The sequence below is a fragment of the Colius striatus genome, chromosome 13 (genome assembly GCF_028858725.1).
Source record: "Colius striatus isolate bColStr4 chromosome 13, bColStr4.1.hap1, whole genome shotgun sequence".
In the NCBI taxonomy this organism is placed as follows: Eukaryota; Metazoa; Chordata; class Aves; order Coliiformes; family Coliidae; genus Colius; species Colius striatus.
Genome location: NC_084771.1, coordinates 13,889,260 through 13,914,920, shown reverse-complemented (window position 1 = coordinate 13,914,920; position 25,661 = coordinate 13,889,260). Strand labels below are relative to the sequence as shown.

The 25,661-nt window shown below is 50.0% G+C and overlaps 1 protein-coding gene across 3 annotated transcripts in view; it reads right to left on the bottom strand.

The window, feature by feature from the left end:
* Positions 1–285: 285 nt before the first annotated feature.
* FHL1 (four and a half LIM domains 1) overlaps positions 286–25,661 on the bottom strand; it is a 33,707-nt gene continuing 8,331 nt past the window's right edge. For 2 of the 3 annotated variants that reach the window (XM_062007035.1, XM_062007033.1), the window contains exons 2-6: positions 4,268–4,449; positions 3,394–3,571; positions 2,802–2,971; positions 2,056–2,242; positions 286–1,285 (exon numbers count right to left, since the gene is read on the bottom strand). In XM_062007035.1, coding sequence (XP_061863019.1) covers positions 1,128–1,285; positions 2,056–2,242; positions 2,802–2,971; positions 3,394–3,571; positions 4,268–4,423 — 849 coding nt within the window. In that variant the 5' untranslated portion in view covers positions 4,424–4,449 and the 3' untranslated portion in view covers positions 286–1,127. The remainder of the gene's footprint in view (positions 1,286–2,055; positions 2,243–2,801; positions 2,972–3,393; positions 3,572–4,267; positions 4,450–25,661) is intronic. The other variant, XM_062007034.1, reaches the window with a different exon arrangement.

Here is a 25,661-nt window from a genome sequence, read left to right as displayed (position 1 = left end):
GGTAGATCTGTGTAGGGACAGGGGCTGTGCATATGTTCTCCAGAGGGCTTTTTCACACAGGCTGTTCCTAGCAGATGGTCCACTGTCAGTTATATATTTTTTAAAAATTAGTTTATGGAAATTGTTGCCTTGGTCCTCAGCTCTTTTTAAGAGCACTATGGCAGAACAGCTGACTCTTTACTTTAGTGTAAGAGATTTGATTTCAGTAGCTCAGCTCTAAGAGGTGTCAATTGTGTGAGATGGCAAAATGAAAAAACAAATTGTGCAGACTGTAAGACTCCAAAAGCAGGCACTAGTCTCCTTTTTATTAATTCATAAAACATACACTGACAGGATAGGAGAGCTGTCATTGTCTGAGCCATTTTTAAGGCACTTCTAAATGCATGTGCATTTCATTGTAGTTGAAAGCTTTACTTCTTGTTAATGGATTAATAATTGTATATAGACAGCCTTGGTTAAACAATGATGTAAAAAAAGCTGATGAGCAAAACTTTTGGGCAAACCATGCGGAAATCAAGACTAAAGTTTATGGAAACTTAACTAAAGCTACATTGTACTGCTGAGAGGTTGTTATATTTAAGATGAAGCCATTCCATACATGTGCTGCAGTTTGGTGGGGTGGGGTAAGCCAAGGTATTTGGTTTTGAGCTGCTATTAGTGATGTGATTGATGTCTGTCCTCCACCTGCGCTTTTCAAAGCATAGTAATGGATCTCTGATCTCGGGTGCCATCTTTGCGTCTCTGCTTCCGAGGCGCTTGCCTTGTCAAACCCCCTTCCTTTAGGTGCCAAGCTTAACCCTATACCAGACAAGTTTAAAACTAGCTTTGTTTGAATGTAAGCCACACACTGATTATGTAGTACGTGGTAGTACGTGGATCTAATGCTAAATCTAAGGGCATTTCGAGCCTTTACATTGAGTTACTTGGAAACAAAGTTGTTAGATTCTTGCAGTGCCACATGCTGCTGGACTGCAGGAGCTTCAAAAGTCAAACCCAGTATTATTGAAGCTACTTTAGTTTTTATGCTAAAATGGAAAAAGTTATCATGCAAAAACCTGCTCCTTTACCAGGACTGTTTTGGAAAGCAGGGCTCTAAAATCCATTTGACAGCAGTTGCTGTCTGCTCCTTACAGTCGTTTGGGACACTCAGCACAGTAAATTTTTCCATTATGGCAAACAAAGCGCTTGTTGGCCAGACCACGGGCACACTTTGTGCATTTGAAACAATAGTCGTGCCAGGACTCATCTTCGTAGTTAACCACACTGGTTCCTCTTCCAAATCCTGCTAGGAGAGAACACAATTATAGGACGGCGATAGTAGCTTTTCCCTTGGCTGGGTTAGCCCACCAAACAGCTGATCCCCATCTTGCTGCCTCCTCTGCTTCCCTGGGCTTGAAGACCATATTTGCATGCCTAAAATACTAGCCAAAATGGCAACTGAACCACTCTGCTGTTTGCTGCTCTTAGAGAAACAGGCAGCTCGGCGTAAGGCCTGTGTGGTTTGTCTCTGCAATAGCTTTTTCACTTGGACCCTTTCTCTGGGAAACAGTCAAGCTGAGGGAAAGATCAAGATGTAAAGCAAGGACAAATCAGGCTAAGTACCCAACCTGGTTGTTGTGGGCTCACAGCTGTGCTCTCTAAAATGCTGTCTGGAATGCAAGTCTCAGGGGCCTGGCAGGATAATGCACACATTTTGGGGCTGAGCTTTGTAATGCAGTAACTGTTATGTGTAAATACAGCAGAAGCAAGTCAAATGTCACTTTGGGTCAGCACATCACTGCTCTTTTTAGACTTAAGATTCCCAGTCTAAGATACAGACAGGAACAGTTTTAGTTGGAAAAGTTTTGAAAGAGGTAAATTTGTGGCATGCAAAGGGGGAAGAGCTCAGTTACAAACTCAGCCTCCGTCCAGCAAGAGCACGTGGCTCATAGTTAGATCATGTGTAAATTGCTGGGATTGGGTTTGGGATAGCAGACCTGCTTCTGTTGTTAGTTGGGGTTCACTGTTCTAACCCTCAGCACCCTCTGCCCTCCAGCTGCATTGAATCCAACATACCTGTAATGGGGTTCTTGCAGCCAGCACACTTCTTGGCAACACACTCCTTGTAGCATTCAACACAGTAAAACTGATCCTCCACAGCTGTGAAGCGCTTCCCACCCAGTGGCTTGTTGCAGTTGGAGCAAATGAAACACTCGGAATGCCAAGGCTGTTCCTGGTAAGTGAGGCCTCCAGAAGTGATGGGCTGGGAGGGAAAGAGTAAGAGATGTGCTTCAGAATTGATAGGGAGGAAGAGGGGTGATGCAGGTGTAGGGTAAGAGGGTTTGGTCATGGAGAAAAGCTCCTGGGATTTTTCACTGACATTAAATAATGCAGCACACTGGAGTTCCTCCAGCTTCAAATATCACACACCTGGAGCTTTTGTCATAGGGGTTTTTTACTTGCAGTGACTCTGCAGTTCTACACTCAGCTGGCAAAAGTTGCAAACCAGCTATCTTATAAACTACTGGTTTACTTCTTGAACACCCAATACCTGCTGGAGAGCTGAAACCAGCCCACGCAAAGCCAGTGCCTGCTTGGTTTCTGCAGTTGCCCTCAGCTCCCCCTCCAGCCCCTGCTCAGATGCTGCAGTGTGCAAGAACCATTGGCTTTCACACAGTTATGTCACCCACTGCCTGCACCCATATCTTGAGGAAAGAACACAAGGATTGGTACAGGCAGTGTGATCAGGTTCATTCTCCTGGCTTCCAGAAGACCCATGAGGGGTAGTTCTGCAGCTGCCTTTGCAAAGCTGAAGGACTTACATTCTTGCATTTAGCACAAGTCTTGGCAAACTTGTTCTCATGGCAGGAGACGCAGTAGAAGTCATCACCCTTGGGGAAGAAGCTCCCAGATCCAATCACTTGCTTGCACTGGCTGCAGGTGAAACAGTCCTTATGCCAGACCATCTTCTTGTACTCAACATTTTGGTCTCCTGCAACAGCCAGAAAGAATTTGTGACGTGAGCTTTCAGGCTTGTGACAAGCTCCCCACCCTGTGCTGTGTAACACAGCTGCAGGCAAGACCTGTCCCTATGCCCAGGATTCAATTGTAACGTGGGCAAGAGATGAGCTGTTAATTTCTGTATCTGGCTTCAGCCAGACAAGTGCCTGAGCCTTTGTGAGAAGAGGATTTACAAAGCAAAGTTTTTGGTAGAAATGGTTTAAGGCTACCTCCTAGAGTGAAATATAAGCAGCCTTTCAACACTGGAGTAAGAAGGTGAGAGCAATAGTCAAAACTTGCACCATTTTGTGGTGCCTCAGCCTTCCATGATGCTGCCCCTACCCCCATCTGCAGCCTCCACAGCTCGATAACCCACGATGGGTTTTGCCCTGGAGCAGAATTTGGCAGTAGTACCTGCAATGATTGGCTTGAAGCAGCCCTTACACCTGGGGGCATCCGCAGTGGCAGTGCAGTTGCTACACCAGACCTTGTTGTTCTCCCTTAGCATGAAGGGCTCATTGACCAAGGACGTGTAGCACTTGAAGCAGCGGAAGCAGTTGTCGTGCCAGTAACGGTTCTTGAAATGCATCTCCTGCAATGAACAGAAAGGGAGTGAACAAAAGGCCCTTCCCTCTGGCCAAGCCCTAAAACCAAGCTCATGGCTCCTCAGCCATGGCAGTAAAGGACAGTTGGTTATTCCTAAGCCTGTCTGCATTCAGTGGCTGGACGTGCAGCTCATCTGCGAGCAGTTAAAGGAAAGACATTTAACCAAAGTCACTGAGAACCACATTCACCTTGGGCTTCTGGATTAGCAAACGATGCTTCAAACCACCACCTTTGAGATTTGAAGTTCTGTAAGCGTGGGCTTCTCAGTTTGTCAACTTCCCTCTAGTTTAGATGTATGTTATTGCCATAAATATGAAGCAATAAACATTGGACAAACAGACAGAAATCAGCCCCCAGCATCCTGAGTGCTTTGCCCAGAAGGTGAGTTCTCTGCATCCCATTCAGGCTGGAATACCTGCAGTGCTCCTTTCAGGACAATTGAGTATTTGCAGCAGTTCACATGGCTGAATCTAGACCCTACAATTGGCCCTGTGCAAAAGCAGCCCATGGCCAGCAGCCCTGCTGCAATGTCCACCAGCTCGTTGCCTGGGGAGTGCATGGCCCGTCAGCCAAAGCACTCACTTGTTTTCACACAGAAGCTCACAGACAGACCCAAGCCAGGGAAGCAAATGGGAGGGTTATCAGCATCTGCCCGTCTCCTCGTCACCTGCTGAGCACTCACCTTGGAGTCAGCCCCGATGGGTTTCTTGCACTCGATGCAGGTGTTGGCGCAGAACTTGTCGAAGCACTTGACGCAGCAGTGCCGCCCCTCCTTCTGCACGTACTTCTTCCCCTGCAGCGGGTCGCGGCAGTAGTGGCAGTCGAAGCGCTCCGACATGGTGCCCACGGTGTAACTGCCAGGCCCTGCCAGAGCAAAGAGATGCAAGTTACAGCACTGCAGCCCTGGGAACTGCTCCAGCTTCTTGGGAAGAAGAAGCATCAGGAAGATGGCTGAGCAATGAGCAGGTGCTGGTGTCACGCTTCTCGAGGGCTCAGTGGAGGAAGCAGGTTTGGTGCCAGCACTGTCAGGGCAATTTTTCTATCAGGCAGTTCAGTGGTTCAAAAAAACCACAACAGCTCTTTACCAGTGGCATTTACCAACTGCTGGCATTTTCCAGGTGCCTCCAGCTTTGCCTTTAGGGTCTAGGTTAGGCTAACAAGCCCTCACACTCGGGGAGGCTGGGTACAGTACACAACCTGGCTTTTGGTCACAGCAACCACAAACCCATACACCTGCTAAAGAAGGCAGCTTGGCTATTCCCTCCTAGGATACAAATTGCTGTCTAGGATGCAGAGAGAAAAACAACCATGAAAAGGAGCTACATGTAAGGCCAAGTGGGCTCTGGAACTCAGCACTACCACCCTTGCTGATGGGCTCAGCCTTGGCTTGCGGTGGGTCCATCTTGAAGCCAGCTTGCATCAGCCCTGTCGGATAGAGGGGAAGCTTCTAGCAGCTTCTCACAGCAATGTATTAGCAACACAAATATTTTCAGTTGCCTTAATAGCCATCCAAGATGGGAAAGCTAGATTTCTGCCTTCGGAGAGGCTGGGTGGGCTCAGGCCAAGCACAGGGAGGCAGCGCTGCAGGTCCCCCACTCAGAGCACAGTTGCTGGTGAGGAGAGAGACCTAATCACTCACAATGAGACCTAATCACTCACTGAGAGCCACACAGCTCCTTACAGCCGGGCCCACTGCAGGCCTCAGCTGAGGCCACACGGAATCTGTGCACAGAAATCACCACCAGCCACCAGCAGAGCAGAATAGTTTCCATGTTCCCAGCCTAAGCCCACAGCCAGCTGCAGCCCTCTGAGGCCTTTTGTGCTGGATAGTTGTGCAGCTTCCAGCTGCCTCTTTTCAACAGGCTTTCAAATAGAAAGCCAAAAGGAGAGGGGGGTGAAACAACAAGAAAAGATCTCCCTACATGTAAAGATACTTCATGGCAGCAGGGTTCTGCCAGTGCACCATGCCGCACCATTACCAGGGAGACAGCACATCAGCAGGTGCTGGAGCTCTTGACCAGCAGATTTTCCATGTTGGCCAGAGGTTCATGCTCACACTTTCTAACCCCAGACACCTGCCCCAGCCTGCACACCCAGCCTCAAACCTCCCAGACCACTTCTGCTCAGGGCTTTCTCCATTTCCCTACACCCTTCCACAGAGGAAGCCAGCAACACCCCTGTAAGAGGACTGCAAAACCTCTGATGGGGTTCCACGAGCCCAAAAACACAGATGCAGCTCTGCGCCTTCTGCTCATGCCCCCACAGCCCCCAGCACTGCAGAGCCCTACTTCCCTGCACAGCCAACAACCCAGGACACAGCCTCGTATTTGCACCATCAGCAAGACAGGAGATGCAGCAGCAGCCTGGCATTGGGGCTGCCAAGAGGAAATGTAATTATCCTTTTCCTGATGGAGCTGCAGCACCAGCACAGAGCAGGAAAGGGAGAAGGATGTGGTCAGGCAATTGACATTGCTGCTGTGTCCTGCTGTGAGGTGGAGGAGGTCATTAACACCTCCAAGGCCTGGCCCCACCTCACACCACCCCACTGAACTCCCCCAGCTTTAGGGGCTGCTTTTGCTTCTGGATGGAGCTCAGCAGCACCATGTGCTCCAAGCCCCACCACAGCATGGTTACAAAGAGAAGCAGGGCCTGGGATTTTTGGGGTGGAGAGAGGGTACCTCATTCCCAGCCATGCCCTCAAGGCAAGGGAAGGTCAGCAGGAGGCCGTGGGGCTCCCCATGGACACAGGATGCTGTGCCTGCAGGACTGCCATGTTGTTATGGCACGAGGATCTGTTTACACCTCTTGGGCATTTGCCCACTCCTGTAATTCTAGATGTACCATCAACTGTGTGGCCTGACCTACCAGCATGAGAAACCCCTGTGCTGGCATGGGAGCCCCCAGGGACAAGGGATGGTTCCTGTGGCCTTTGGGGCACCAGAGTGAGCACACCTCAGAGCCAATAGCTCCTGGCACTGCCCAGACACCACAACAAGAAGCCTTTACCACCCTCTTTGCCAGCCCTCCCTTGTTTTTTTCATTTTGGGTAACATGCTGCTGGCAGCACACCCTGACACAGCCACATGCAAAGCCCCGTGAGGTGCCTGCCTGCAAAGGAACAGTTTGCTGCTGTTTCACAGCTCCTCTGCCTCATCTCTGAGCTTAGGAAGCTGCTGGACAGGCAGTGAGAGAGGCTAGAGCAGAAGATTTGGGCTCACACTGTTACTTTGCAGATTTTAAAATCCAAGAGTCATCTCAGTGTCTCCCCTTTGTCATCCTTTTGGTAACGTCAGGCCAGAACAGTTGGAGCACTTCTCTTCCAGAGAGCAAGACAGATGTTCCTGAAGAGGAGTGTCGCACAGGGAAGGGCAGCAGAGGTGGGGTTTGGGTTCACACCCTTCCCCTAAAACTTAGGGAAGCAGCCTGGAGGCCAGTCTGGCAGGAATTGCACTCCATGGGGACTGAGGTCTGGAAACAGCGGCTTGCCAAGGTCAGGAGCCGGCCATGTCCTGCTGACAACCACGCCAAGGGTTGTGTTTGTACCGGTTCAAGTAAATGCAACAAATAAACAGCTGGGAAATGTGGAAACTATGTGAGCCATGGCCAGCTCTACAGAGCTGTATCAAGTGGGTTTTATTTAGAAGAAATGCAATTGCACAGTCCAGGGCAAGTGGCATTGAATCGTTCCTGATCTCGGGTTTAGGATTGCTTTCAAGCAGATCACATCATCATGAACATATGGCTCACAGAGTAACATAATCCTGTGCTCCCATGTAACGTGTCATGTGCTAATGGGAGACACACATTTATCACAGCAGCTTTGGAGCTCCACAGACATATTAACACTGTGCCTGACAGCCCCAGGAGCTGGGCTGTGCAGACAGGCCAGCTTCTGCCTGCCTCGTGCCATCTCATGGGCCAAAGGGCCCCATCATGTGTAGCATGAGGCATGATTTTTCTTCCAGCTCTTGCAGGAGCTTTCTGCACTCAGTGTCATCCCTGCCCTGATCTAGACCACAGAAGGGCACCTCTGTCCCCTTGCCTGCAATGAGGATGCAAACACTGACCATGTTGTCCCAACAAACATGCTGGGTGATCATGGCATGCTGAGAGCCCAGGTCAGCTAGCCCATCTCCTCCAATCCTCCCAAGAGCCCCAAAAGCCATCAGTCTGTGGCAGAGCAGGGTCTGGCAGCAGTAGCAGCTGTGCTGGGACCAGCAGACCATTTTCCCAGGGTGGAGCAAATGGCTGTCCTGGGGAAGAAGCCTCTAATATCTTACTGCTGCTCCCCTAAGTGATCCTGTCCCTTCACCAGAGGGTAGATAGAACAGGTAATTGTTTCACTCTGTAAAAAACCAACTCACTCTTCTAAGGCCTGGTTGTCAGCAGATCATGGGTTTGGAGATGGTTGTCACCTTAACAACCCGCTGACCCTCCAGCTACAACACATGAGCACAGCTTCACTTTCCAGAGCTTCCACATACATTAACCCTGGCTTGTCTTCACTGTCTGGAAAACAAGCAAGTCATGAAACTAAGGACACACTGAGTACATGGGAAAACCATGACTCCTTGCAGTTCCTCCAGGCCTTCATTTGAGTGCAGGCTGCTGTGCAACAGCCGTTGAGCACACAGTAGGGATTCACATCACTGCTACAACTATGCTACAGCAACACAGAACTCTGTGCTCAGGGTAAGCACTCACCAAACTAACCACTAAAGCCATAAGGGCTGTACCTTTGTGCTTCATTTCACACAGAGAGACAGTAGAACATACAGGTGGCTTAGCCTGGAAGTGATTCAAACAGTTTATTTGGCTGTACCTTCCCACTAGACTACAGGGTGTCTGAGCTGACAGCCTGGCCAAGTGTAACCTCCTGTGTGAGCCCAGAAGAATCAGGTACCCTGAGGCCACACACTGATATACACCCCATTTCAGCTTGGCTCTGGAGCTACAAAAGGGGATTCAGAAAACAGGAAAAGTATGGGCAAACTGGAACTATTCTCCAGCCCAGGCTGACATCCATGCCCAGAGGATATTCTGCTGGGGAGAAGCAGGTGAGAAGGGAGAGCACAGGCTGCTGGGGAGAGCAGTAAGTGCAGTACATGCCCATCCTTAAATAGCCTAGAGGATCCTCAATAAAAATAAGTGCCCAAGAAAAATCCAGCAATACTTCAAGAAACTAACTCCCCTTTCAGCAAGGTGTCCCTCTCCCACCAGCCCTGGCAGGGTTCTGTCTAAATGTAGCTCCCTGATGGATTTGGCTACAGCTTGAGGGCAGCTGGCCAGACCAGTGGCCTTCTCGAGTATCAGGGTATTTGGCACAAAGACACACTGGAATTCAACCCTAGCATTTACCTGGCCAGAGGTGCCAGTTAGCCACCTCATCAGCCCTTGGATAATCACGCCTCCCAGCTTTGAAAGATCTCAAATGTTTGGGCCAGGCAGCTTCCACGCCCCTTAAGTCCACACTGGGGAGCAGCCCCATGTGGCTTTGGGATGCAAAGAGTACAGACCTGAGAAGTATCACCCTAGAAAAAGCATTAACAACCCCATGCCTCTCTCATTGAGTCCTGTATCCCATCACCCCTGGGCTGGTTCCTCTCAGCTCAGTGGAGAGAAATGCAGGCAAGGCAGCCTCGCAGTGGTGTGCACAACAAATGAAACTGAAGCGCTCGGCAAAGGATGCTGAACATAGCTGATAAGCAAACCACTTAGCACAGGATATGAGTTAATGTCTCTGGGGAATATGCTGAAATGTGATAAACCACCAAGGAAGAACTTGAAGTGTGGTCTCTAAAAACAAGCAGGGAAACAGTAATTAAATGTTACAGTTTATTCTGCCACTTATAAAAGTGGATGAGGCTGAAGATGTTAACCCTCTGCCCCATGCACAGCTGCACACTCCACGGCAACATGGAAGGAAAAGAGCAATTGCTTTTGGACTCTCCCTCAGCTGTATTTTTCTCAGCAGATGGAGCAGACACAGCCCCCATGCTGCCAGGCATTCTGAATGTGGCATCCCCTCCCCTGTCACCTGAGGTACTATTCCCAGCACCCCTCTGAGCAATGCCGCGTGGTTTGCTATAAATACCGAGGAATACTCTTAAAAGAAGAGTCCCGACACTCTGGGCTGCACCTCAAGGTCAGTGGCACGCTGCCCTGGGCAAACATTCACCAAGCCAAAGGGAAGAAAGCAATCCCTTGCAGGTCAGCTTTGCGTGGGAGAGCTGGCAGGAACGAGCAGAGCTGTGCTCTCCCTTTGCCAGGCTGGGGCACGTGCGAGTCTTGCACTCTAGAATCCAAAAATTAGCCTGTTGATAAAATGGAAGCTTCTTTATTTAGAACAAGAAGAGCTCCGAGTTCCTCAGGCAGTTGCCAAAAGCATTCCCCATGGTCCTATTGCCACCATGTCTGAGCACATCCCAATCATGATTAAATCTTCACAGTCCCCCAGGGAAGTAAGGACCTGCTATGAAAAACCACACTGCTCCAGCCCTGCAGATGCTTCCCCCAGGCTCGCTTTTGTGCTTACTGCAGAGCTCAGCTAAGGCTAACAGGGCTCTCAGCACACACAGCACCACTGCCTACAGTACAGCTGAGCACTCAAACCCTGCCTAAGTCCAAACCTTCCAAAACTAAGCAAGCCAGCTAAAGCAAGGGTCCTGCTCAGTAGCTAACTCACTCTGTGGCTGCCTTAAGCTTTGAGGCTCCTCAGTTAGCTTCCCAGCTGTGCACAGATCTGCCTCTGCCTCAAGCAGCTGGACACCCTTCTCATGCCCAGGTGCCCCAAAAGCCAAACATGAGCCTTTCTCCTGCTGTGAAAGGTTTTTGGAACCCCACTGCAGCTGACTCAGAGCACAGGGCTGCCTGAGAGGTGCAGGAGCAGACACTGAGCTGTGACTTGCTGGTGGCCACAGTCCGAGCACAGCATCTGCTCAGAACACACCTCATCATTTTATATTACAGCACATCATCAAATCTGTGGATCCTTGCCCCAGAAAACACCTCCTTGGGGAAGATTAGAAGGAAAAGAAAGATACAGCTGGGTGTATAACAAAAGGATGCAACAGCATCGGTCAGTCTCGTGGGCTGAAGTTAAAAACATCTTATGTTTTAATTGCATGGATTGCTCTTTTTAAAGGCCTTTGAGATGCTTAAAGGTGATACCACAAAAGCAAGATTTTACTCAGAAAGGCACCTTGCCTAATGTATATCTGTGTCACACAAGCAAATCCTAAGCAGTTACATGCCATGCAGGAAGCCTCATGCTTATGCCATGTCCTGGGAGGCTGAGCACGAAGTCCAACAGCACGCTGTGGCTTTCCTCCCCAGTTCTGAAGAAGTGCTGTGCATCCAATCAAGTCTCATGAGCACCACTGTCCTGTGGATCCTAGGGTGATGCCCACAGGACCTGCATCCCAAACTTGCCACTCTCTTCCCCAGCATGTCCATCCCTTGGGCTGTGTCTCATGGAGAGATGCAATGGCACTGCTGTTGTATGTTGTGATGTAAGGGTATAAATACATGCTGGACACATGGACAAATGTGGTTAGCTTCTCAGAATCAGATAAGCTTGTAAAAATCCCAAAGAGCTTTCAATTGTCTGTAACTGCAGGGCTAGAGAAGTCTAGTCATGGATGGGAAGACACAACACATTTGCATGCCGTGGGAGACATGCAAAATATGCTTTCAAGACTCCTGTCAGTGTTAGTGGTACAGAGAAGTTAACATTTCCCTATCACTGGTGAGGGTCAGCAGGAGGAAGCAACCACAAACTTCCCACCAGGACAGAGCAAACCATCTGGGTTTACAGGCAGGGCTTCAGCATGCTCCCCTCTGCTATGGGTTTCCCCCAAAACTGCCATAGCAAGCTTGCTACAAGGAGGCACCATCCCGTCCTTTCACCTAGTCTTACCCAAACAGCTGCTGAGCCCCAGCCTTCCCACAGCAGCAGACACAAAGGCATTTACCATCCAATGCACTTCACAGAACAGATGAAGCCACCACTGCTGCCACGCTCCCAGCACTAGTCCCCTCACCAGTCACAAGCCCCTTTGCCATCATTAGTTACAGCTGCAGAGCATCCAGGCTGGAGACTGCATTCCAAAGGGTTGTTTTGCTGATGCAGGAGTCTGTTAGCAAAACCTTCCTCCCCACTTCCCAGGCATTGCACACACATGGGCTTCTCCCACGACACCCAGCAGTATGCCCACTGTACCTGTGTGCCTGTGGAAAGCCATGATCAGCAGCCCCGAGTCCCCAGCAGCCCCTTAGGTAACAGAGCTCACAGTCTCTGGCCGCTCAAGAGCTGCCCCGTTTGATAACATACATTTAAACGGAGGCTATTAATATGGACGGGACTCCTACCAGATGTCCACTCCCCTCCCCAGACATCACAACCTTAATCCCCCTTGAAAATTCTTACCATTTTAGGTGATCCAAGGGAGAAGAATAGGATCCAGGGACCTCTAGGTCTCTGTAGGCAACATGTAAATACCTGCCCGGCTACTCAGCACCCAAATTAGTCCCAAAGGCAGAGTGTGCCTCAGGAACTTGACCCCATGCTAGTACTATTTGGCCTTGGCTTTAGAGATAGATTGTGTCTTGTAACAGTCCTGAGCTAAATTACAGACCTGACATTGATTCTGCAGTGCCATTGCTGAAGTGAAAAGGTGGATCAGAGCCCCACGGAGGCTGGCAGGGCTGCGGGCCCAGGAACCAGCAAGGCGCTGTGGCCTGGCTGCAGGGCTCAGAAAGGATGTGGGTTGTATGCTGGGGACCCAGCTGACAGCCCACAGAAGTAATAGAAGATGCCTTCATGGGAGAGGTTGGATTCTAGCATAGAGAGCAGGCTGCACGTGGAGGTGGGGGAGTCCCCATCCCTGGAGATATTGCAAAGCTGTGGAGCTGAGGTGCTGAGGGCCATGGGTTAGTGGTGGGCTCAGCAGTGTGAGGGGAGGGGTTGGACTTGATCTTAAAGATCCCTTCCATCCACACCAATTCCATGATTCTATGATCTAACAGTATGTCTGGCCTCATTCCCCAGCACACAGCTTAGAGAGAAGGGATCTTTACTCAGGTGTCCACGAAGCTCCCTAGAAGACCCCAGCTCCACCTGACCTATTTCCACCCAAGTCACACAGGGAGCAGAGCCAGCCCTGGTCCAGGACTCACTCCCATGAGGACACAGAGGCTGCAGCAGCTCCAGGGCCACGTGTTGGCTGCGGGTTGTGCGATGGGCAGCAGCACACTCTCAGGGCTGGGGGCCAGGGATACCCAGCTGCTAATCCTGCCTCCACATTGCCCATGGGAAAGGCAGCTAACCTCCCTGACAGCCACTGGGAAGGGCCAATGTTCACCATTCCTTCCACAGAGTCCATCATAGTCCTGTCTGGCCTCCAAATGGCAATCGGCATCTTCAGCCTGAGGGACCCTGCTACAGCCAGGAGCTAGCGGTCTCTCTGCTTCCCTCTCGCAGAGGTCTCAAGAGTTCCTTGACCACAGGCACGTGTGTGGGAATCACACACAAAGGGTTAAGTGTGGCAGGGCTCACTCATCTCTGCTACAGACCTGGGGGGTGGAGGCCTGAGAGATCAGCATGAGAAGCAGCCCAGGGAGGAAGCCTTGCAGAGGCAAGACCGTCCTGTTTTGGCTATAAATTATGGGATTAAGTAGAAAAACAGCTTCCAAATAGTTTCAGCAAGGCCACAGTGCCTGGAGTGAGATCATTGTTTCATTAACTGTGGCATTAATATTAAAGTTAACACCCCTTTGACATCCCTAAAAATGATAATAAGCAAAAGGATGCTAAACATATGAGACTGTGTTCCTCAACTCTCTACCCAAATCATGTTAAATGTCACCCCAGGGGGAGGGAGACGCAGCTTTTTAGCCTTTTGAGCACTTTTTCTCCAGTCAACATTAGAGAGAGAAAGACACAGCAGAGATGAAGAGACTGAAGACCCAGACCAGACAGTGGACAGGCTGTACTCCTCCTCCTCCACCAAGACTGGGACACTTTCTTGGTAAGAATTGCCCTTTTTGCAGTGTAGGGGGGAATCCCTGGGGTCAGGATTGCTGCCATTGTTATCATAGATCAGTGCTACTGCAGGGAGAGCATTTATCAACAGCAATCTCAACTTGTTATATCTGACACCTTAATCAATTACCTGTTTGTCAGCCTTCTGAAACTGTGGCTCACAAACCAAACTCTAACCCTTGCCTTTGTGAAACTGCTTTGGGGGAAAGTCCCCAGGAGGGACCGTGACAGGCAAACATCATGTTCTCACCCTTCACATGACAACGAAGCAGAGCAACACACGGCCTCCAGCCCCAGGTTCAGTGACTCCCTGGGCATTCACACCCATCCTAGGACCCCCAGCTCACACAGAGTCAGCATCTCACCAGCATCCCCACATCTCTGCCTTCCCAGCATGGCCTGGAAAAGGCCACTCTTGACAGCACAGTGTCCCAAAAGAGTGCAGCACAGATCCACTGGTGCAGCAGATTGAGGCTGGGAAACATGCTAAAACACTGGCACACTAACACACTTTGGCTAGGAACAACATTATTCTGCCCCAGCTCATCTATAAACTCAAGTAAATTGTTTGCATAACTCAGATGGTAACAGGAACCCCAACAACTGGTATTTTCCTGTGCTAATCTTGCTGCACACAGTGTAATATTTACAGGCATGAGTTCATTTTTGGCAGTGCATGCACCGTTAACCATCCTCATTCCTCTCCAGCTCCCACCACAAAGCACTGGCAGCCTCCCTCCCACAGTCATTTCCTACTTCCCCCAGAACACCCTTGTGTCTCACTGAGAAAGGGAAACCTTTGCTCCCTGTTCTCAAAGGAGGGACAGGGCTGCTGGGCAGCGTTAGTACCTGCCACATGCCAGCCTGCAGCTTTGGCAGCGCGGCAGAGGCACGCGGGGAGCAGGGACCCACACTTGGCCATCACAACGCCTCACGTGCACAAATGCACGTGTGCTCGCAGCACAGCAGCAGGCACAAGCTGGAGGAGGTGGGAGGGAGAAAGCTTGGCCAAAAACCAGGAGGAAGACCCATCCCTGCTGATGTCAATGAAGCTTCACCATGAAACTCCCCAGAGAAGCGTTTCATGGCACAGCTCACTCTGCAAAGCCTCTGGCGATTCCCCAGAGCAGTCTGTGATTAAAAAGGCCATTTTGTCTGAATTCATGGTGCCCAAAGCCAGCACAGCACAAAAATAGGCTGGAGAAGAATTTCTTCCCTGTTGAGGTGAGGGAGCACTGGCAGGGGCTGCCCAGATGGGCTGTGGAGTCTCCTTCTCTGGAGACATTCAAACCCACCTGGACGAGTTCCTGTGTGACCTACTCTAGGGGGTCCTGCTCTGGCAGGGGGGTGGACTGGATGAGCTTTTGAGGTCCCTTCCAGCCCTTGAGATTCTGTGAGAACAGCCCTTACTGAGAGGGCAGGGCTGCTCTCTGTTTCTTGGCTGGTTTTAGCTACATAACTTTGCACAATTCCCACCTCCTTCCCTCATCTGCACAAGTCCAGGTGACTACACACAGCAGTGGTGCAAGGTACAGCACAAATGCCAAGGAGGGACATCACTGCCCTGTGAAACACAGCCAGGAGCAGAACCCTCCGGGAAGGAGAGATGTGCTGAGCCATTCTCTGCTACCCAGGCACCACGAGCCCACAGGTCTCAGAGGAAAGGGAGCTACCAACACATCAGTGAGTGTACAGCAGGGCATAAAGGGTTGGGTTTTCATGGGTTGAACATTAAAGCTGTGCTGCAGTTTTTCAGGACCCCAGGGCACACTGTGGACACACTGACCCCACTGCACAAGTCTGACTGCACAGCAGCGTGGCTGGGACATAGTGTCACCCACTCAGATAGACAAATGATTCACATTGTGGTTTCCAGAGTATTTTCTTGCCCTAACAATCCTGCCAGCAAAGGTCTGGGCATCTCAGCTTACTCACACATCCTGCTGTCACTCAACAGACAGAAAGTCTTAAATAGAGCCGGTATAACCCAAGCATTGATGAACTATTAGTCACTATCATCAAAGAAAGAAGTAGACAGCAGTAAATCCAAGCAGGAGGGGAGCACCTGTCCAGCTCTTGGTGTAACACTGTACCTTCTGCTTCATAGAAACATTTTGATTGGAAAAGAGCTTTAAGATCATTGAGTCCAACCCCTCCCCTCACACTGCCCAGACCACCACTAACCCATGGCCCTCAGCACCTCAGCTCCACGGCTTTGCAATAGCTGCAGGGACGGGGACTCCCCCACCTCCCTGGGCAGCCTGGGACAGGGGCTGACAGCCTTCTCAGGGAAAAAGCTCTTCCTCAGCTCCAATCTAAACCTCACCTGGCACAACTTGAGGCCATTTCCTCCTGTCCTATCACTTTGTAGAAGAGACCTGACACCCACCTCACTACAGCCTCCCGCCAGGGAGTTGCAGAGTGATCGTGTCTCCCCTCAGCCTCCTCTTCTCCAGACTAAAGGCTTCTTTAGACACTGCTCAGCAACACACAGTAAGTGGACACAGAAAAATCACAGCAGCCACTCACCAGGCTCCCCACAAAAGAAGAGCCCCAGGTTGGGCTCACTCTGTGCTCTCACCCCTGTTGGAGGCTGCTGCTGGGACAGCAGCACAGTCCCACAGCCAGGCACCAGAGGGTTAGTACTCCATATCCAAGTTTACTCCCACTCACTGTTTACACAAACATTTTTTTCCTTCCAAGTAACAGCACAGGACATTCAGGGTTTGGTTTTTTCATTTTAGATCTCTGAGGTTGCATGCAGTGTGTGATCTCCCACAGCAGAGAGCTCTGCTCCTGCCCAGCCCACTGCACATCCCACTGAAGCTTCCCCTGGCTCTGCTGAGGCAGACATTAAAAATGGTTTTTTAAAAACCTTGTCTTTATATTAACAAAAAGAGCTTGCAGGAAGCCAACCAAAAAGGAGTTGGGCTTAAGAGGAGAGAGAATATAAGCACAGTTCTTTTGTGTTTGCACTTGCAGCTGGCCCATCAGTGATCCCACTGCTACAGAAGCACCGGGCAGGTCGGGGATCCAAAACTGACACCTGGGGCTCATCCAGCTCTCCCAGCCCTCGGCATCCCCTGTGTGCTTCCTGCTCCCACACTGTCTCTGCACCAGTGAAAGGCCCTGCAGGGCAGTGTTTGCCCCTGCTCCCTTCCAGCCAGGGACCCTGAGTGCCACCCACAGTCACACCTGAACCAAAGCTGCGGAGTTTCCATCTAATCCTTTCAAACAGCCAGTTCCATTCCGAATTGGACAGCTTCTTCTTCAAGTATCACAGAAATGCTTCAGAAGACTCAGAGTTGGCTCAGTTCCCCCTTTCTTTATACAAGGATGTGCCTCTGCACTCCTGAAGCATCCTGTAGGCGCTTACAGGAATACAAGAGATACTCCAGTTCACATGAGGTGTTCCCCACATCCAGAGCAAAGCCAGCAAGGACACGGCTGCAGTGACAGAGGGAAGGAGCACAGCAGCCATCAGGCAGACCCTGTGGCCTGAGACAAGCAGCTCAGAGGAGCTGCTGGAGAGGAACACAGGCAGCACACGGAAAAGGCACAGAGAGCATTTTCCTTCCTTCCAAGCTGAACTCCAGCTCATGGTCAGATGCATGTGCTGAGCCTTTCAGTGCCAAGGGGACCTTTTTTGGATCAGCTGTAGAGGTAGGGATAGAGGAACCACGAATGATTTATAAGGAAGTAGACACAGGATGTGTAGCCATTTGTGAACTCAGATACACTGTGAGTAGAAACAAAGGGGGGAAAGAAGGCAGAATGAGAAGAGAGAAAAAAAATAAGGACGAGGGTGTAGGAACAAACAGGAAAGGATGGTCCACAGATAACAGAGCTGTAAATAAAGGCATCTGAAAAATAGCAAAGCTGGGAAGACATATAAATGGGGTTTTTCCCATCTGCCTCCATCCACCAGCTGGACTGTTTCCAGGACTGTTCCTGTGGCAGCTCCAAATTTATTCCCCTGCTGCCATCTGCTCTGCAGCTCCCCTCCACACACACTCCAGACTGGCACTTCTTCCCATCACCTGTTGCTGACATGGCAGACCTCTGGATGCTGCTGAAAGCCAAGTGGCACGGAGGCCTGGGGAGCATCTGCACATAAATCAAGAGCTGCTTTGTAGAACCAAAGCTTTGATCATCTCCTGTCCTCACTCCTGGCTGTGTCAGGGTTGCAGAACAGAAGCTGCAGCTTGGTGGAGTGCAGGCACCATTCAGACACAAGGCAGCAGCCCCAGGACATACAGGCTGCAGAGAGGACTGGACTGTAAGAGGTACTAGGTGCTGCACGATGTAGGCTCTGGATCAATTGCATAAGCAAGTTCCTTCCCTTCTGTCCCCACTCCCTCCTCCCTGTGGCTCTTGGTAGTATTACGGGTAAGATGTCCAGACTGATCTTCCAGCAGCAAGGATGCTGAGTGCCTGAGTACAAGCTCAAAAAAGGACAGTCCCTAGAGGCAGAAGATTCTTTTACAATCTCTTAGGAAGACAAATGTATTAGTCTCAAATGCACTAGGTTAAAGCTGGCCCACATTTCTCTCCCATGTCTCAGAGCTGAGAAAAGTAATGTTAAGTCCCTGTCAAATAAATACCACACTGATCCCAGCCAGGCAGCATGGCAGTCATTTCCAGGAGGGATGAGGTCTGGTGAACACTCACAGCAATATAATCCTACCATACCCACACAATGAATGCTCATGTCAGGGCTTCAAGTTGTTAGTGAGCCATCACTGAAATAATATTTCACAACCTCCATTATGCTCTCTGCACTCTTAATTGCTTCCAATTACTTCTCACAGGCAAGGCAGCTGGCTGAGCAATGCTCTCCCCGGTGAAGTTAAACAGCCCACTGTGGAGAGCATGGAAAGAAGTTCAACTATCAGTGTGCATCTCTGCTTGAGAGCTGGGTCATTCACCTTCCCTGGAAGTCTACCCACTATGAGCCAGAAATTTGCAGCTACCTGGACTTCAGCTGCAAGACACATGCTCCCCAGCATCCCCCCTCCGTGGGTTTCCAGAAGCTCTGTCATCCTCCTGCACTCACTTCACAGGATGTGGCAGCCAGAAGCACTTGCAAGGCAGGTCTGCAGGCTGTGCCCGAGCTCTGCCTCTGAAAACTGGGAATGCTGTCAGTGTGATGTTTTCATAGAATCACAGAATGGTTTGAGTTGGAAGGGACTTTAAAGATCATCTCATACTACTCCCCTACTGTGGGCAGAGGCATCTTCCACCAGACCAGGTTGCTTCAAGCCCCATCCAACGTGCCCTTGTAAGAAGTTCCTCTCTGGTAACCTTTTGTTGCAGCCCAGGATAGGATTGGCTTTTTGGGCTGCAGACAGACATTGCTGGGTCACGTTGAGCTTCTTTTCAAACAACACTCCAAAGTCCTTCTTCCTCAGGGTTGATTTTTCTAGCAAAATACCGCATTCCCATGAAGCTGCTGGGCAGACAGCTCTGCAGACCTCCTTCCTCTGCCCCTACAGCACAGTGGGCCAAGCCACCACCCCACACAAATCACAAACACTCACAGCAATATAATCCTACCATATCCACACAATAACTGCCACACAAATCAAAAGACCAAGTAGTGTTTGGTGTTTCCCCTGACAGAGTTTTATTTTCAGGGGAGAAGAAAGGGCTGTTTGTGGAAGGACCACAATTCTGGCAAAGCATCCTCCAGAAATTCAGCATGTGAGAGACACTGAGGGTAGAAAACTTGAGCTCAGGTGGTCAGAAAAGGGTAAAGCAAAAGCTTCTCAGAAAAGGGCTGGGCAAGAAGCACACTGCCTGGCTCAGGGTGAAGACAGGCCACCACTTCAGTGAGGACATGCCCTTCCGAGCCTTGGCATGCTGGTTAGGAAGACTCCCTGGCATCCAGCACACCATCAAAGCACTGCCTGGACTGGGCACAGGGCCATGCCCTGAGCACTGTTTTAGAGCTATGGGAGCCAGCCTTAGCATATGGGTTTAGCAGGACAACCAGCCCATCCCATCACCCTGGGCACGGGACAGCCATCTCAAGCAAGATTAGCATTTGGCTACCTGCATCTTCAGTCATTAGACAGTGCTGGTGGCTGAAAGGACCAAATGACCTTTGTTATGTGGCCATTTTAAAAATAACCTTTCCCAAAGCCCCCTAGTGCATAACCCTGTGTCTGTCCCGGCTCCAAGAGCAGAAGGAGATCAGCTTGCAGGGCTGACGGGTATTTTTGGGCACTCTGACTAATTGTCAGGACATATGCTGGGCATTCTTCACGAGGAAAAACAAAGCTGCAAAGTCTCCTCCAGTGAGGCCTGTGGGGTTGGATTAGTCACAGAAGTTATTCTCAGAAAGCTCTGCTTTGAGAGGGTTTGATTTAATTTCCAAATTCAGATAAGTGTGCTTTAAAATGGAAAAAGGGGTCAGCTTCCTCACACCCTGACACTTGTGACAAAGGCTCAGACAGGCTGGGCCACATCGTATCAACATCCACAAGGGCGGGAGAAAGGAGAACCCTTCACCCTGGAGTGGCTTCAAACTCACGATGGCTGTTTTGGCACCACATCACATGGGCATGCACCAGCTGTGCCAGGGGATGTGTGCCAGGACAGTCTGGGAATGTGCTCCAGGATGAGCCAAGGAGAAGACACCCACCACAGCAGGGTGAGGAGGTCTGTGAGCACTCACTCACTTGCAGGATGGAGCCGTGGCGCAGCCTTCCAAGTCACCTGGCTCTGCTGAAGCAGATGCCGTTTAACTTTGCCCTTTGCCTAGGCTGAATTTATGGCCAGAGCTGATTTCAGCCACTATTCACATTCACGTTCTACAAATTGGCCCATCCAGTCTCCCCTTAAAGCCCTGTGTGTTTAATGACCATGCATTACACTGCTCAGCCAGGCCCTTTGCCTCTCCTTTTGCAGGGGAGCTGGAGCCCCAGCCAGACTGGGACACCACTCCCACTGATCCTACTGAACTTGCCTTGGCTCCTCTTTTCCAAACAGACCCCCAAGAGACTAAGAATAACAGAATTGTTTCAGGTGGAAGAGATTTTTAAGATCATTGAGTCTAAGCCCTCCCTTCACCCTGCCAAGCCCACCACTAGCCCACAGCCCTCAGCACCTCAGCTCCACGGCTTTGCAATAGCTCCAGGGATGGGCACTCCCCCACCTCCCTGGGCAGCCTGGGACAGGGGCTGACAACCCTCTCAGGGAAGAAGCTCTTCCTCAGCTCCAATGTAAACCTTCCTTGGTGCAACTTGAGGCCATTTCCTCTTGTCCTGTCACTTGTTACTTTGGAGAAGAGACCGATCTCCACCTTGCTACAACTGCCTGTCAGGTAGTTGCAGAGAGGGATCATATCTCCCTCAGCCTCCTCTTCTCCAGACTAAACACTTCCCTCGGACACTTCTCATAGGACTTGTTCTCCAGACCCTCAGACAAAACCAGAGAAGTCAGCCAGACTCCTACAAGAGTCTGGAGCCCTGACAGGAGTGTTTTGCCAGCTGTGTCCATCTTCCTCCCTCCATGCTCAGGAGGAAGGGTGTCCCAGCTCAGCGACTCCAGAGTCTCAATGCACTGCAGCCAAACATGAAGCCCTCCACAGGGTCCACATGCCCCAAGAGAAGTAGAGATTGTCTGGTTCTTGCAAGTTCATTTACCATTTAAAAACTATTTCTTTTCAAAGCAACGTGATGTGGGGTGGTTTTTTTGCTGCAGCTCCTTGCTGCTTCACCTCCCAAGGGCATCTTTAACCAATCTAAGCACCTCAACAGCACCTCACCCATATGCCAGTTGAAGCCAGCACTCATCCAGCTCAGTTTCTCTACACATGTTAGCACAGGCTTTCAGTCCAGAAGCTAATTTTGACATTGTGAGTCCCACTGCTGTCTCACCCCATGCTGCTGGCCCACACACTCACGCTTTTCCCCTTCTCTGGCATATATCAAACCTTGTTCTCTTCATTCAGCAGAAACACTGCACCAAAAGCACACACATCTCAGGGTAATGAGGCCTCTCTGAAGTCTCCACCAGTGCTCTCTGCATATTTTTCCCCTTGAGCTGCAGAGCAATTTCCACTGAGGGTAAGTGTTGTCAATTCAATTTCTAATAACAGCATTAAAATGTATGAGCCATTTCTCTGGAGTCAGGGGTAATATTTTCAAAGTGCCTGTGTGATACAGGAATGTAAACCTCATCTTTCACAAACTGATAAGGATCCTGGGTCTCCCTGGAAATCTAGTCTGATCAGAGCTGGGCAAGGACTACACTGAAAAGCATCCTCCATGGGGTTGGTTAGAAAACACCGATTCAGTTATGTGTATATACAAATGTTTATTCCTTTTTGCTAAGTCTTTCGTCAGGATTAAGGTTCAATTCAAGGCAAAAGCAGAGAGAGCCAACCCAAAATGGCTCTCAGAGCCCTGCCAGAGCTGAGTGCCATCATCTGCAGGATGGAGGCTGTTTGGGAGAGGGAGGCAGGGGAATTCTCCTCCTCCAACACCTTCCCATTCTAGTTTTTGGGTAACCTAACAAAATTTAAGTGGCTTCAGTGTCTTTGTTAAGATCAGTGGTTGGATACTTGGCAAGAGACAGTTTGGGACAACAGAGAATGGGGAGGTGAGGATACTTAGGCTGCTAATTAGTCTCATCTACTGAAACAGCAAATGCCCTCATCTCCCACCTCCACAGGTCAGGGTGTTTGGAGGAAAGAGAAGGTCCCCTTCTTTCGCCAAGCTCCCAGCACTGTATGTTAAGCATTTCCATCAGTAATCACTCTTGGAGCAAGGGGCAAAGTCTATGGGCTGTTACATTTATTAAACACAAACTCTGGAACAAGAAAAATAAGACACTTAGAAAAGTGCTTGATTTGCAACAGAAATAAATGGAGTTGGTACAGCCACTTATGTGTTTGATTAAGCCATCCCCTGCTCTGTGGCTGGATCCAGGCCCAAAAAAATTACTTTGTTTTCTTTTTCAAGTAGCAGTGAGACAATAAATTCAGGAAGAAGGAGTAACACAGTCTGCAAAGAGAAACAGCCCTTCTCAGTACGATTGCTGCAAGCTGTCAAACTACTGTCCAAATCAAACTACTAGAGGACAGGCTCCATGTAACACAAAAGCAGTGCTAATTGCACACAAGTGCCAGAGGAAACTGTCAAAAAGCTAAAGCAGATGTGAAAAAGCAGCTTGCTTTCTTTTCAAACCAGCACGTGCAGCTGCGTTGCATGAGAGCCCACAAGCACCCGTGTCCTGCTGGGAATGCTGTGGGGAAAGGGTGAGGGTTCCAAAGTGTGAGGCCTTTTCCTGCAGTAAAAAGGACTCTACTGGTGATTTGATAAAGTTTCATGTCCTGAGACAACTTGTCTTCTCAACTGTGCTAGAGCAAGCCTGGGAGGAAGCCTTGCCTGCTTTATGCCAGTGTTGAGCAAAGGTTAGGCTCGGTCCTGGCCAAGTGCAGGATCTGCAAAGCACAGCAGTGCTTTTAGTTGCCCAGAGACGGCCAAAAGCAAATATGCCCCAATAATCAAGGAGGTGAAACACTGGGGTGGGGACACACTGCTGGGGAAGAGACCTGCAGGGATGCCTGTCCCACTCCCAGACACCAACACCCACTGCTCAGCCCCAGAGCAAAGAGGCAGAATATCAAACCACACATGCAAACAATCTACACAGGTGACACAGGCTGTGCTTCATCTTAAAAGTTGCTGAAAGCAAAAGACAAATCACTAGGAAGCAGTTTGTTATCTGCCTGCCAGCTCAGCTCTGGGCAATATGGGGGACAGGGTGGAAGTTGCTGCACGACACAGCACAACCAGCTCTCTGCCAGCTGTGGAAGGCAGATGTGTGCCTCTTTCACCCAAATCTCAGTTATAACTCCTCACATAGAAATCATCTTCTTTCAAACACTGACTTACTCCAAGTATTAGGGCTTTACAAAGCTCTTTCATAAAGCTGCTGGCTGAATGCACTGGTGGCTACAACAGAGCTGCCTGTGATGCTGAGGGACTTGGTCACATCACCAAAGCATTTCTTACATGGCCCAGGAAGGAGCTGGAAGGGACTTGCAAGAACACAGACTCAGATCTCTCCATGCATGTAAAATTATAACAACAGACTTCCAAAATACAGAATTACCCCTGGCTGAAACCAATGCCTATGTTCTATAGATGCATCCATCATCCCTGCTGCAGAAAGCCACAAGGTTGATTCAAAAGGAGACTGTGTTTTTGCACTATGCAAGTAGGTTCATGGATTACATTAGGGGCTCTGCTTTTGTCTGTGTTTGTGCTGTTGATAATTGTTATCTGCTTTCAGTTACTGGTAACCATGTCTTAAAAGATTCACTGAAATCCATCAGTGGGCCTCTGGTAAGTGCATTGCTTCATCCCCCACAGCTGCCAGGCAACATGTTGATGTGTTTCTACATTACTTCATGGGTTTGATAGCTCAGCTATAAAGAACAAAAACCAAGAAGAGGGAGCACAGAGATCACTGTCCCACATTGTCAGCCTCCCTGGTGCAGCATCCCACTGCAGAGGGACAGGCAGCACTTCCTCCTACAGACCTTTTTAGTTTAAAATTACATGACTTCAGGAGATATAAACTCGTGGAATGCAAGTACACCTGGAAACATCTCTGCCTTAGCAGAGAAAGGTGCAGGATGCTATCAGAGCTCTGCCTGGACCCCTCTGGCTGGGCTGCCAAGGACCCCAAGTGCCACACAGCCTCCTTCCAAGGGCCACAGCCAGCAGCTCTGTGATAGTTCCCTCCAACCCCAAATTCTATCACCTAGGTCTTGGCTTTGCAGCAGAGAGCAGGAAAGCCCTCTCTCTGCCTGCAGTGGCTGCTCCCTGCCTGCTCACTGTGCCCTGGCAGCAGGTGACCCCAGCACAGCCTAGTTTCACCTGTGGGCTTCATCTTGGGAGCAACTGAAGGAACAGGCAGACACAGAAAGCTGCCCAACCCTGCCATGAGCATCAGCTCTTCAAAAGTCAAGTCCTAATCTACTGAAACTGGAAATGCTTCAGGGTGAAAGAATGGCAGAGGTCAAATTTTCCAGTGTCTGCTCCTGGTATGTTTCAGGAGATGGAAAGGTTTCTCCAAGTCCTTGCTCCAGCCCCTGGAGCAGCAGCAGGGAAGAGGTTCTACCCATCAAACATACATATCTAATCAGCTCTTTAAAGCTAGCCCTTATCTACAAGTGCAGCACCTCTGCTTTCCCCACAATCTCTGCACAGAGAGAAGTTGCCAGGACAGGGAAGATGGCAAGGGAGGCCACCTCTGCAGCACATTAACCCAGCCCATGGCCCCACAAAGAATGCCATTACCACACTTCCAGGAACTGCAGAAGCCCGGGTTCAGCAACCAGCCTCAGGCACCATCCCCTGCACAGTCTCATTTAGAAGGCAAAAGCTCTCTGGCAAAATAGCTCAGGCAGTGTCCAAAGGGCATCAGAGCAGCCAGCGTCCCAGGCTCTGGCTCAGCTCAGGCACCGACGCTGCTCAGAGGATGAGCTCATCCCTATTTCAGGGTGAATTTGCACTCAGCAATCTCCCTGGTAACCAAAACAAATTACTCATTGGTTTAGAACAGATTTATTAGTTGCTTGTTCCAGTGTCTGGTGAAGTACATGGAGAGTTACACCACATTACAGCACTAGCACAGCCCAGGGTGTAAGAGCACAGAGGAGGTATTTACAGCCACTGATGGAGATGGGCTTCCTTAGCACTGCAGCTCAGAGAGAAAGCTGACTTCTGGCCTGACCCCAGCACCATGAAACTGAGGAAAGGAGGTGTGAGGGATGGCCTTCTCTCACATACACCACAGATGCTCCTGCATGGTAGCCCCCGGCCATCCCAGACACCAAAAACATGTTAGAGACTCCTTCAGCACATCAGAGTAACCAAAGAGATACTGTCTGAAATCCTGTCTAGCCAGAAGTCAAGACAGTCTTTCCCAAAACAGGTATCCAGAGGGTCTGACACTAGCATATCCACTAACACCAGCCATCATCAGCTTCGTTTCACAGGTCAGGACTGTGAGG